The 14,113-nt window shown below is 41.5% G+C and overlaps 1 protein-coding gene across 1 annotated transcript in view; it reads right to left on the reverse strand.

Annotated features, from left to right (window-relative positions):
* Window positions 1–14,113, reverse strand: part of LOC105453446 (zinc finger protein 541-like) — a 235,793-nt gene that overhangs the window by 151,828 nt on the left and 69,852 nt on the right. The window contains exon 2 of the mRNA XM_011695408.1: window positions 6,054–6,116. Within this exon, the coding sequence (XP_011693710.1) occupies window positions 6,054–6,116 (63 nt within the window). The remainder of the gene's footprint in view (window positions 1–6,053; window positions 6,117–14,113) is intronic.

Below are 14,113 nucleotides of genomic sequence, written 5' to 3' on the forward strand. Positions count from 1 at the left end.
TCCCCCTCCCCCTCTCTCTCTCTCTCTCTCTCTCTCTCTCTCTCTCTCTCTCTCTGCAAGAAGCGATGTCGGCGGTGCAGTTCACTTCGCGGAGTTCACTTCGCCTCCTGGCTCCTCCCGCGGAGTTCGACGTACAGGATAATATAGAGGCGGGGGGAGATTCGCCCTCTCCCGAATGGATCTTGCACCTGGGTCCGTCCCCCGAGACCGCCGGTGGTCGATTTCACGTGCGCGGGAGGTAGAATCGACGGCGATCTATCTAACTGCCTTGTTGTCCACGTACACAGAACCAACCATTTACGATGTCGTTGTCTCGCGCTATCCCCGAATAATTTACAAGTCCAATACATCGGATTTTTCTTCGAAGCTCGAGCAATTGTTTTCGCAATTTTAGAAACCGAGAGATATCGTGGTTGTCCCTTCTTAAATCACCACGGCTATTCCGTATCAAAAAATAAACGAAAAATAAAATGGAAGTATTTAATTTACAATGTATTTAGTTTTTTTTTTTAATGCTATAATATATATGTATAATATATATTCCAATCTTCAATGAATTTAATCTAATTTTTAATATTAATGTTCAAAAATAATATAGAAATAAAATAGATATTTACTATTTTAATATAGAAACTAAACTATTTTTTTTTTTAACTAAGCTATTTAATGCGTTTGAGAACAATGCCATATGGCGACTTATGAAGATCATGTTTAAACATTGTGTTAAAAGAAAATATTAATTGTATTTTTTTTAAGCCGCCTTGAAGGCGCAAAGTCGATTCGTGAAACGCGTTTGAAAAAAAAGAGATCGACAAGAGCGATATGGTATGTCAAACAGTGTCGCGTCACGTCACTTTTCGTTACGTCATTTCAAAAAATATACGGTGATTTTCGTCCGCGGAAATGGATATTTAACGGAACGAAGCGGACGAAGCCTGCGGCCTGATCGAGTTTCTTCGTCGTATATTAATCATACGCGTTTTCACGCAATAACGGCATAACGTATTGTACACGACAAAAAGCAAAGCGCACAATTATTTATCTGGCCATCGTAAAAGTTCGCACTGAAAATTCAGTAAATCTTTTCGTTTTCTTGAAAAGATTTAGCGGCGGCCTTTCTCTAATTAAGTGCATATAAAGTGTAATTTTTATACAAACTGCGCGAATTTATTGTTGCTATACGTTCGTATTGTGTGCACTTCGAATTTCAGCATCGATCGAAGCTCGCAAAATGCGTTCTTTCCCTCTTTCCCCTGTGCGACTTTCACGACGCAAATTCAGAATAACCTCGGAAAATGCAACGTCTCCGGGAGTGCACTCTGAATATAATATAACTCCCCGCGGCGGAGAAGCTTTTCTCCTACTCCGACGAACCGACATCTGACTTCTCGTGTATCACAAAAGAGAGAGCTGCGCCGGAAGACCCGTGTGTGCTCGCGAGGCTCGCGGGCAGATTTCCGTGTGGCGCTTCGTTTGAAGTGGTCCCGAATCCCATTCCAACAGTCAGTTTCGGTCCAACCCCGCGTAAAGTTCAGCACGATGTATGCAGATGCGCCGGATTTATAAACGGCCCTACGTATGGCTATTTACAAATACATACATCGTGCAACGTTCCTAAAAGCTTAGCCCGTATTCGCCCGCGTAAGGAGAACTTAATCCTCGGAAGGCACTATCTACGGCCTTTACCTAATTTGAAAGTCATATCAATTTAAAAGTTAGAATATCGATCGGTACTGTATAATCTATAATCTTGTGTATCGCAAAATGTAAAAAGAAAAACTTTATGTAAAAAATAAGCTTCGATAAGTTAATATTCATAAAATTAAATACGACAAGAGAAAATGACCTCTACTATGAACTTATTTCCATTACCGATCAAAATTATCGTTATATTGCTAAATTTTACACGATTCTTCTGCATTTTTCTAGCTTTGAAGTTTAGACTTTTAACTTTCTCGTTAGGATCAAACAAATAGTGTCGTACGTGACGTTAAGCCAAGGATGTATGAGAACAAGATGAACCCGACGGAAGCCGAAAACGAATGAGATACATCATCCGCGCGAAAACCATTCCGGCATACGTCTCCGCAATTATAGGATAATTTCTCGTAATTCCGTAATTAGTTATTTCTTGCTACTCCATCCATGTATGTCGGCCAACTAAAGGATAGCTTGTTACAAGCTGACATAGATATACCTTTATTCTACGCCTGCGGTGATGTACGCTCGGATGCTTTTCAGGGGGTAACGTACAGCGATTCAGCTGATGCACATTATGCACACAGCGCGCGTCTCCTGCACCGGCTAGCAAAAGCTCGACCAACGACGTCGCCGCTGATGCGCGACGCTGCTTGCGTAACGCACACGCACGCCGCAACCGCCACGCCGGCTGACCCACATGCGTGGTCTTTATTTAAACTGGTTTCCTCCTCGGCGTCCTTTAGACCCGACTTTCGTCTGTGCTCCGGTCGCCGGGTCACCGGATTCGAGAGCGTCATTTTCCGCGGGACTGCTGCTCGGGAAAGGTCGGCTTGTATACATATTTGGCGAGTGACTCGCAGAAAAACAATTAGTCCGATTAGTCTGTAGTTCGAGATGATATTACACAAAAAAAATTAAAATTTTCCTAAAAATTTTTTCTGTAATATTAATATTTTTTATAATTCTTCAAAATAAAATTTAATAAAACGAATGTGTAATATATTTTTTATGATATACGTAACATGTACATTCTTATTACTTCGTTTTTATTAATAAATATCAGACAGATTATGACTTTTTTTATAATAATGCACGATGTTAGAGAAAAATGACGTAATTGCGGAATCATCTCTTCGCGTAGACCACACGGTGAAGTTCGAATTTGTTCGCGGTAGACTTATGGAACCGCGAAAATTTCAATTGCAAATACCCGTCGACTTTGATACCGAAGGGAATAACGAGCTCCCGAGACGAGCGTTTTTTAAGCATCAACGCGATCCCGCCTCGTCGAATATTCTTGTTTCTCAAACGTATGTAAAGTTTGAATAATACAGCACAGAGAAAGGCGAAGAGGTAGCGCGCAAAAAGGAGCAACGCGGAATAAAAATGCACCATTACGTTTCTATCGATCTCTGCCACTTTTGCATCGACGTTGTACGGGTTGCAAGATCTCTTCAGAGTAAAAACAACAAAGTAATTATAATTTTAAAAAAGGACATTTTTATAAATGTACACCGTATACACTTTATGCAAATTCGTTCAAACACTATGACCCGAAAAACTATTTTATCTAATAAATTATTATCAACTGCAACTCTTTCATTATTTTTCTCACATTCTTCGTATCTTTCCTTCTTATATATTACTGCGTTATATGTCTTTATGATTAATGTTATTTTAATTCATTAAGATTTTTTTATTGCAAACTATAAGCGATTGCGAAGAACACTACCGAAAATGTTTAATTGCTAATCATCATTAGCACTTGCCTCGCGTCAACTTGCTCTTGATTAGCACGCATATTACTTAAATATTCAAACCCAGATCGGATACTCCTCTCAATTACGCTCGCGTAATACTACGGATATACTCAGACAACATCGTAATACGAGCGCGCGTATCAGATTTCGCATCTCCTAATCGAACGAGCGTTGCAAACGTTGCTTTATTTCTAGCTGTTTGCACACTATCATAAGGCAACCTGCTTTATAACACGAGGTGGAGTAGTAATTCGATTCTGGAAAAATGAGAAAAACTTTCCTTTCGTCGAGCCACTCACTCGCCCAGAATTTCCTCATCCCGTTGCGAAACACAAATGCGCGAAAAGCAATGCGCTTAATAACTCGATATTACAATATCAACTGGCCGCATCCGTTTTAAATTACGCAAACCGTATAAATTTGCTGAATAATTTGCGTATTTTTATAATGGAATAATTACCAAACTTTACGACTACTTGGATATCATTTATTGATGGATAACTATCAATGATTTGCTGAGTTTAAAAAAGTTTTTCAAATTGCCATACTAACACATAAAAATTCTATAAAATTTCGAAACGTTAGCAACTTCTGCTCTCGTGTATTATTTACCACGATATCATTTTCATCACCTTGACATTTGTCGTCAAACGGTTCGTGTTCTTTGGCACTCACGCGACGGACATTTATGGAAGAATGCAAATTCGCAACATAATCTTCGTGAGTAATCAACGCGCGTACTCCCGCGGGGACTCGGGAGCTGCTATAACCGATATACCATTGTCGTCGACGGTGCAGCAGGTCGTAGAGACAAGTTCGTAACCAGCCAGGGGTTGTTCTCTCTTGAGAAGACGCGCGGCACGAATTCTCGGGATTCTGCCGCGATGCACGCGCGCGGCGGCCGTATTCCCAAATCGATCGCGACGGGCGACGAGGTATACGAGGGAAAAGGGAAGCGGAAGAAGCATCCGGCTGAATTCCGCCGATCCGGTTCTCACCTCGTCGAACAAGTGCACGAATTCCGTGAGGACGGTCGAAAACTATGAATATACACCGTGTGTCGGCGTATTCGTGTACAATTCCCCCGGGGGGAAAGGCGCGCGCTCGCTGGCTCACTTCCTAACGCTGGGAAGCCACCGTCGCGTCTCGCGTGTTTCACCTTTCACCGAGCCGTCGTGTCGTTATCATGCAAACGGTGATTTTCCACGATTCATAATGCAACGCATCCGCACGTCAGGTGTCGCAAAGCTCATGCCTAACTCCGGCAGAAGCAGGATGAACGGCGCTCGATTAGAGGAAAGAGGTTTGATTCATTGCGCTCGCGATGCGATATGAATATAAATCATTGGATTGGATTGTAAGGAAGGAATGAGACGAGCTGTCCAAAAATGATCTATTGAAGAATCTACATCCATAGAGAGTAATTTACTAAATAAACAAAATAAATATTTCTAACAATTTTCTAATTATTCTGATTTTAATATTCGATATTTTTCGTTGTATCGAATTTCTTTTAGAAGCTTTGTTAGTGAAATAATTTAACGGAGAATGCCAAGAATATTGCATTTCATCGTCTACATTTCGGAGCTAAAATTTTTTATTTAGTTTTTTGAAGGATTATTCCCGAGATTTTCATATTTGCGAGTATATAGATATATAAGCTCATATGTAAAAAGCTTCTTTACAGTAAAATTCATGCCAAGGCTATACTAATTTAAATCCAATGTACACGTATGTATATATAGTAGAATATACGTAATATATAAAGCTATAGCTGTACGGGAAATTCTATTCAACAAACACGATGGTAATGTAAAAGGATTAACGAGCGCCGTTCTGGCCGAAGGATGAGCAGCATCTCCCCGTTCCTTAATCATAACAATAGCAAATATTACTCGATGATAACTGTATTAGGGCCGATAAAATACTAGGCCTGCACCCTCCGGCTTCCTGCTTGTTTGCCGAGCCGAAACGTCCCGCCGCGCAAACATTCGCGCAGACCGTACAAACCGCTATCTTCTTTCCCCCTAGGAAAGCTACGGTCGCGTGAGTGGCATTACGGGATTATTAGCGGACGGAAGACTCCGCAGGCGTCTCTTCTACACGGCAAGCAGTCGCCTACATATTTGATGAACAACGGCTGTACAACGAGGCGCGCATTATACCATCGCTCTTTCCCGTGTTCCCCTACGGTTCGTCACGTGTGAGCGCGTGAAACTATTTCAGAATCGATACTTCAACGCGAGCATCGAGAATATCTTTTCTACAAACAACAACTTTTCGCGCCAGATTTATGCTACATCTCGTACGATCATAATTGACGACTTGTTGCGATGAGTAACGCGTAAAAGAGGGAGCGAAAGTGATAATTAAATTAGCAGTAAGTTTTCTTTGCGCCAAAAGAGATTTCTTGCTTCCTTGGTCACAGTTTGACCAATTAACGGTCTCCTGGCTATTAACGCAAATTATTCGGTAAATTGTACGGTTTGCATAATTTAAAACGGATGCGGCCAGTTGATGTAATAGTTATTAAACGAAGCGATACCGTGCACATTGCTTTTATCGTCGCGTATTAATTTAACGTCGACTCACCGAGTTAATGGCTGTCATGCTGCTAACTCGACCTGGATCTGTGTCCACTAGCCCGCTGTCACTCTGTAACAGAAACAGAAAGATAGTTTAGAGGATGGGTAGGATCGATAATTTACTCCTACTGCTGCTTGCACTCGAGCTAAATTTCGTATAAATCACTGCCGCGCGTTAAAACGCGTTCAGATTGGCGTAGAAATGGAAAGGAGAGTAATTTAAAGACATTTCTTTTTTTCTTAATGTCGCCGTTTACAACACGTTTTCGAAGCGCAGAAGCGAATAATTTCCCGATGCAAAATTGCAAGCGAAACGTATTGTTAATAATTTCGGAAATGCAATATTGCGGAAAGTGAACAGCATTCATATGAAAATCATTCGCGCTGCGGAATCCAAACGCATGTAAAAGCCGAGTGCACTCCACCACTCGCTATGAAATTTTCTGTAATCACTCGCCGCTAGAAACTGGATTTCATCAAATGTACGCTGTTTTTTCCGTGTTATTGCTTCGCGATGAATTAATCAAAATCAAGTTTCACGTTTAAGCAGATATAAAGTATATCCGAAAATTAAAATAAAATATTAACGTTATATATAAATACATCTCTCTCACTCTCTCCCCGTCGGAATATTTCAGTACGTATCATCTGTATGTTACAAATGTAAATAAATTCTTATGCGGGCGCAAAAATATCTCAAATTTCGTTCGACAGCGTAGCTCGAATTGCACGAAGTAACGCGGAAACGCGATATCGGAGCGGATATGAAATATTTCAAACAAAACGCTCTCTCGTCGGAGCAGAGGCTCTCGAAGGTTCCGCGGCATTTTTCCTCGGTCGGTCAACGCGCTAAACATTCTTTGCACTCCGCGTATCGCATTTTATGAACGTCTCAGTTTCTTTCATTCGCTAGCCTCCCCGGCGTTTCAATCTCACGAAGCTCGCCACAGCAAAACGCGCTCGCTCGGATTCATTCGCGAATTTTTACCATCCGGATATAACCCGTCTCTCGCCCGCCATCGCGGGTCACTCCTGATAGATCTGGATGGCGAGACCCGGGATTACCGAGACGGAAATTCCCCGGAAAGGAAATGACGGCGAGTCATTCGGGCATGTCGGACGAAAGGGAGGGATACGTTGACGACGAGGACGACGGCAACGAGGACGATGGCGACGACGACGGTTGAGAGAAACCGTGAAACCGGCCTCGTAGGGGGTGCAGACGAAGAAATAATACAAAGGATGGAGGAGTAGAGGGGGGCGGCGATGGCGGTGGCGGCTACGGAACCGACGAAAGAGCCGACGTGCAAATGTCGTTCTGAACTTTGATCGTAAAACAGCGGCAGACTTCTCGGGTGGGTGGAGCATCCGTCTTGAACCGCTGCCAAATCGGTTAAGCGCGAATAAATTTCCGTGTCAAACTTCGTATGAACGAAGGAGCCGACGGTTCCTGCGTGTCGGGCAAGGTTGGACTTGGTGCTGGCGGAAATGGAACGGAGGGCTCTAATGTCTAACGCGGGCTAAAGAGAGCGTGGAGCTAAGTGAAAAAGGAAGGAAGAAATATGTTCGCATCAATACCCACCAATATTAATTGTTGTGTGATGAAGATAATCCTTAGCACATTACTGTCTTTTTTAATGATAATTTTCTTTATAATAATAATATCGAGAACATTTTAAAAAATTATATTAAATTGTAATATAATGTTAAAGATTACAAACGAATTGCAAATCTTATAAATTGATTAAAGCCTAGTATTTTATCAAAGTTTTATCAAGTAATTAAAGTTTTATCATTCATAAGTTTATTCCAAATAAAAGAAAAATGTTCTAGACAAAAAAAATTTAGACAATAACTCAATGTATAAAAGAGCAATATGTGCCTTTAAATAATTAATCATTAATTTAACTTGTATGTAATGTTTTCTCAATTACTTTCGGTAAAACACACGGCTTTCGTAGACCAACCGGTCATATAATAAACGGTAATAAAAACCGAAAGCGTAGCATAGCGAGAAATTTCCCCCGAGTCATTCCATCTCGAATAAAAGCTCAACTTACATATTGTTCTAACGAGCAGAGAGCTCACGTATAATGAATAAACAGCAAACGCGGGCGAGTCTCGCGCTACGCCATTACGCGCCAACATTGCGAAACGCGCGGCAAAAAGACGTATCTAACTGTCGGTTTGTCTAACAGAGGCGGGACGAAGAGTAACCAAGGCATGACGAAGATGTAAAGGTGTCGTCCCGGGATGCCCGAGGAATACAAAGTCGTGAGCCGTACTCGACGGCTAAAACGAAACGGCGAAAAGTCATAAAACCGTATTATGACCGCCTCATAATTTACGGCGGAGCGACCCGCGCGAAATCGCCGTCCACTTTCTGCCGCTGGATTTATGATATGGCGAAGCATGCACATTGTTTCGCTAGGCAGCTTTGCGACGAGGAAATCCTATACGAAAATCAATTATCAAAATAATGTCTGAGTGATAAAAAGATCACTTTAGTTAAATCTATTGTGTCAACTTTAAAATTGCATAATTTAATGTTATTAAAAAACGAAGAAAGATTTGATTGATCAATAATACAAAACATACTGATAAAAAATATCGCAAAATAAACATATGAAAGCAAACACACACGAGATGTTGCATTACATAATAATCTCTTACAATTTCTACTCAATTCATTACCGGTCACTCGTCACATTTGCGTAATGCAATTCGCAATGATGGCACAAGTTTCAAATAGATTCTATTCGCCGATATATCTAAATTTTTCGATAAGCTTATTTAAGGTATTTCTTACGAACGCGAGAATTAAAGTAAAATACAGGTCAACATTGTCAACACCTTAATTTCAACGTAGTTTGAAAGAATCGATTTAACAACGATCTGCAATCCTGCGGACGGGCCGATTATGCAGCGTCATGCAACGTCACGAAGCGGAATGAGAAATCCTAGAGCACGTCGACGCATGTCGAGCGACATATAGCGCGAACGCGAAAGGTCGTCGGAGCTTCATTACGCTCTAGCTCGACAGCCAGGAGGGTCGAAGTTAGGCGAATGTTATTAACGTTCTACCTAAATCCCTCAGAGATCCTCCGAAACGCGGCGCATCGAGCACGGAAATGGGCACGATACACGAGTTAGGCTAACGGAAGATGGTTAGAAACGCGCGCGCGGGGCGCGTCCTTTCACCCACGCTCCGAATTTGCAGATATCCGTATATCGGATATCCGACGTACGCAGGGCATATCCGCAGGCCCTCCGCACAGTTCGCGACGTTCGATAATCTAAAATTTCCGCGTCCGGCAATCCAATTTTTTAAACGGAAGTTCCATCATTAATAAAAGCGTAAACGGTATACCATAATGCGATATCGATGCGCGATAAAATTTAGCTCGCAGGATTAATTTTATTGCGATGATGTGCAAAAAAAAATGGCAATGATTAATTTAGATCATCTATCGGGCGCAACGTCCGTAACTACACGGGGAGTCTGAATTAATCGCACATTCGTGAAATGCGAATCATTCCGGATTGCTGCAAATGAATATCGGGTAACGCCGCGCAAATCTCGTTCGTGGCATATCCAATATTCGGAAATCGCGTTTTCCGGGTAACGGATTATACAAAGCAAACATTATAGCATTCAATATTGCACAACACTTCAACGCACGGAATAAAAAGCGCTGTTAGTGCGTTACGTTCATCGTCGGTTTTAATGAACGACTAAGTTCGTCAAAAATATCAACGCGTACAAAGCATGTAGAAATTAGTACTACATTATTATTACTAACTCGACAGTTACGATTGCATGAACGAACGTTGGTTCGTTTATTCAACGAGCTCCGAGTCGCTGCCAGACATTCCCAATGGAAGGAACGAGGACGTGAAGAGTGAACTATTGCCGGCGACCATTTTTCAATATTAAGGAGGCTTTAGGGATGATTTAAATAAGCTCGAGAAAGCTCGGCGGTACGCGACCTGAAAAGTCGGACTTCTTCGATTTATGGGAAGACGTCGGAGACAGCTTAGAGTCTCTCTCTTTGCGCGCTCGCATTTAAACCTCGCCGTATCTTCTGCGCTGTTTCTCTTTGCTACTTCTCCCTGTACCACCTCGTCTCTCATCGTTTTTATCGCTCGCCGGATCGCAAACGCGAAATCGTAAAAACCCAAGTTTATTGACGTAAGACTGATCAAGATTGTTGTTCAGATAAGGAAGTACGACTTCGTTCGATTCACGTAATCCGCGTACGCGCGTTCGTTCGACATATAAAACTTGAAACTCCTTTGATCTCTATATAAAACTTTTTATATTTTTTGCTTAAAATTAAGATTTATATTTAAGGTTTATTTATACACTAAGGAAAATTGTTAGTTATATTGATCAGATCTAAATCCACATTAATGGAACAAACATTCATATTTGGAGAATTACAATGAAGCTTAATTGTAAAATATTTTATTTTGTAATAAAATTTTCTCCACATAAAAATATTTAGAAATTTAAAAAAATATCTAAAATCTTTTTCAATTACTGCATAACATAGTCACGCTTTTGTAAGGGAACAACCGAAGAAATATTTTCCGTCAAATCGATCAACAGCGTCTTGAAAATCATAAGGGAAGAGTCACGTATATTAAAAACTTTTTGAAGTGTTGACAAAAAGAATAACTCTTCGGCAAACGGAAGTGTGAAAGGTTGATTGATGTCCGATCGATAGCCGTTCGACTCAGAAGGGAAACGAATGCGGAGTCCGCGATAATTCACCGACAATCTCTCGACACGCGCCGCGGGTGTTAAAAATAGGGAAGGAGAGATGGACGCGCGCGAGAGCAGCGAGTTGTCCGACATCGTCGACATCGGATAACAAGAAGCAGGCCAGCGAGGAGCAACATGATGAAAAGTGACTCTCCCTTCTCCCTTCTCTCTCGGCCGCCCTACCCCGTTTTCGCGAACGCTCTTTAGCGCATAATTAAGCAGCTCCGCGTCATTCGTCACAGACGTTTCGCTGGATTTTAATTTAAAGTTATGATTCATGACAATGCAGCGGCGTCAGCGTATTTCGGAGCGTAAAAACAGGAAGAAGAAAAAAGAACAGAATTCTTCAGGGTAAAGAGAGATGAAGTTCGGCGGCCGTCGGGAAGAACGGAATACGAAGAAGAGATGTCGGAGAATGCGAAAGAGCGATAAAAAGAGCACTGAGAAAGAAAAAAAAACAGACGTCAGTTTTTTCTGCGCTTATCTGCGAAAAATAAAAGTCGAAATGTAAATAATTCGCGTAGACAAAAATGGTAAAGTTTCGAAACAGAATACGGGAAGAAGTTTTCAAAACTCGACTTAGTAATTCTACATCTGAATTTCTAATAAAGAAAGATCGATTCTAAAATGACGAAATACATTCCTGTCATGGATATTTTACCTTTCCAAAGTTATGAAATTATTCCACGATCGATTGCAATCTTAAACGTGAAGCAGTTATGCGATTCACGAGCGATTCAATATTTACGCTTTAGTGATTTATAAATTAAATATATTACCGATACGCTACGTTGACACACGTCCGATACAAAAGGATAAAGAGAGTAAAAAAGGAGACATCGCCGTATGATGGCGAAGTGACGTCAAACACTACGGCGATTCAGACATTGATTAACGTCTCGTAAAAGAGCACTGCCAGCTATCAAGTTCTTCGAGACGAGACTTCCCGAGGCTAAACGTGATTGATCGATTCGGGAAACGATTATCGACGTGTCGCGAGACGTAAGAACGAGAAATCCACTTTCGGCCACGGGCCATAATTAGCGGCACGCTGCCTACACATACAAAACAAGATGATCGAATGTCGAATGATTTATTATCCAATTACGAGTCGGTCGCGTATTCACGAACGCGAAATCGGAAAAGCGCCGCGCACCGAAATATATCTCGACGGGGCGCAATTTGTTATCGCGGCTATTCTCGGGTACGGCGATGCTAAAAGTTTTTGAGGTCATTGCGCGCGAAGACATCGAGAATTCCGTCGATTCAACTGTCACTTTCAGCGCTTCACTTTATTTTTAATGCGCCCGTCCTGCCAAGAATTCGAAAAGTACCGCCGCATTTTTCTTCTCTCTCGCGTAATGTATATGTACCGTATAGAAAGCGGACATGGATATTATTATTAGGTATAGACTATAGAGCGTTAAGTAAGAGCGCGACTCACGCGAGTGGATAACGCACTTGTGCGAAGGCACATCTATACGAGACGCGCGCGTAAAAAGAGTCCGACAAGTAGAACGAAGTTGTCGAGTAGAAAAGTTGCGGACTAGTCAGCCAGCCAATGCCGTTGGTCGTTGCGTAACGAGTACGAGGAGCTTCTAGCGTGATTTCTGTCGAAGTTTCAAGCCCTTATAACGTCGCGTTGTAAATCCTGTAGGTACCTCTTGCAGAACCAACTAAGAAATAAGACTTCGAGTTTTATGTTATTGCACGATAAAATTTATTTAAAGAAAATATCCTCCAGCAAATAAAACTTGCTACCAAAGAAAATATTTCTTTCCCATTTTTATGCTTTAAAATATGATACATATACATTCACGATTGTAAATTATTAAAATATTTCCACAACGACGTTAATTTTATCTTTTACGATAAAAATTTTTAAATGTTTTACAAGTACAAAAAAAAATAACGTACTGAGAAAAAATTTATTAATGTATGGTTGTACCATTTATTTATTTCAATAGCCCGCCTCCTTTGGGACTATATAAAAGTTAGTTTCGAAACATTTTCTGGATTAAGAAAGTACTAATCTCAACGTTTCCGACGAGCCTCGCAAAGTTCGTACTTCATATTGTCAGAAATTTAAATTACACCCTCGAGTGTACGCCGCAGAATGAGTATAGTTTCCAAGCAAAAAACGCGATTATCCTGTGCTGACTTATTTGCCCGCACGCGGAAGCAAGGCAAATACAAGTCCTACGAAAGCACGTCTATACGGAGGACACGGAGTTGTTAGTATGCTGTTGTTTTTATATACCCCTCTCTCTCTCTCTCTCTCTCTCTCTCTCTCTCTCTCTCTCTCTCCCTCTATCTTTCTCTCTATTTCTCTCTCTCTCTTCCTCTTTCTCTCTACCGGTGCAATTCCGTAATAAAGCAGCCCGTCCGTTAACGAAGAGAAGCCTAGGGAAGCGGTGCTTCGCCGCCAACTTCCGCGCACTGAGAATTAATTTTCCTCCTCGGATTCTAGTTCGCATGGAACGAGAGGATCCCGCGGGTAGACGATTCCCGGAAAAGCGGGCATTACTTACGCGAAGACGTACTACTGCTAGCCGCGGAACAACGGAACAATGAATCACGACGGACACCAAGGCGAACTTAAGAGAAGCGCTCCCTTTCTCCCCCACGTGCAGTGATGCCGCTCATTGTCATGTTAATAACGTATGCATAGAAGTCATCGATCACGCGTCGTGCGTTTTCTTTAGGTCCTTTTAAAATAGTCTTCTTCAAACTTGGTATTTTCTTAACGAGATGTTTATACATATGTACATATGCATAAACAAGTTCGTGCACCTCTCTTATAAGCGTTGCATAATCGTACGAGCGCTGCATTAATGGCCATTAACATACCGCTCGTAAAAACGTGTTTATGAAAATCGTTCGTATGCAACTGTCTACGAGTCTCTTAACAAAAAAGAAAAACTACAATTTAATAAAACTAAATTAAAAACTAAATTAAATATGCACATTTTAAAGAAAGACGGACATGCAAAAAAAATATTCTACATTTATATACAATTATATATCTCCCTCTTTAGATTTGTTCCTTCATTTGTCGTTTGAAACACGGGAAACTTCTTGGCAAATTGTGCGCGAGAACGCGACTGCCGCGTGTCTAGCTGAAATGTTGCATTTCTTCCGGCTACCCCCGTCGTCCTAATGCGCAAACGGTGTAACGCTGCTGGCTATAGTTCGCCGATTCGCGGGACACGCGCGCGCGGTCGGAGGTACTAAGAAATTACAGTCACTCGTAACGAGAGCGGTTTGTCGGCTATAGCAGCAACGAGGTATATCGTTCC

The sequence above is a fragment of the Wasmannia auropunctata genome, unplaced genomic scaffold (assembly GCF_000956235.1).
Source record: "Wasmannia auropunctata unplaced genomic scaffold, wasmannia.A_1.0 LD335999.1, whole genome shotgun sequence".
Classification (NCBI taxonomy): domain Eukaryota; kingdom Metazoa; phylum Arthropoda; class Insecta; order Hymenoptera; family Formicidae; genus Wasmannia; species Wasmannia auropunctata.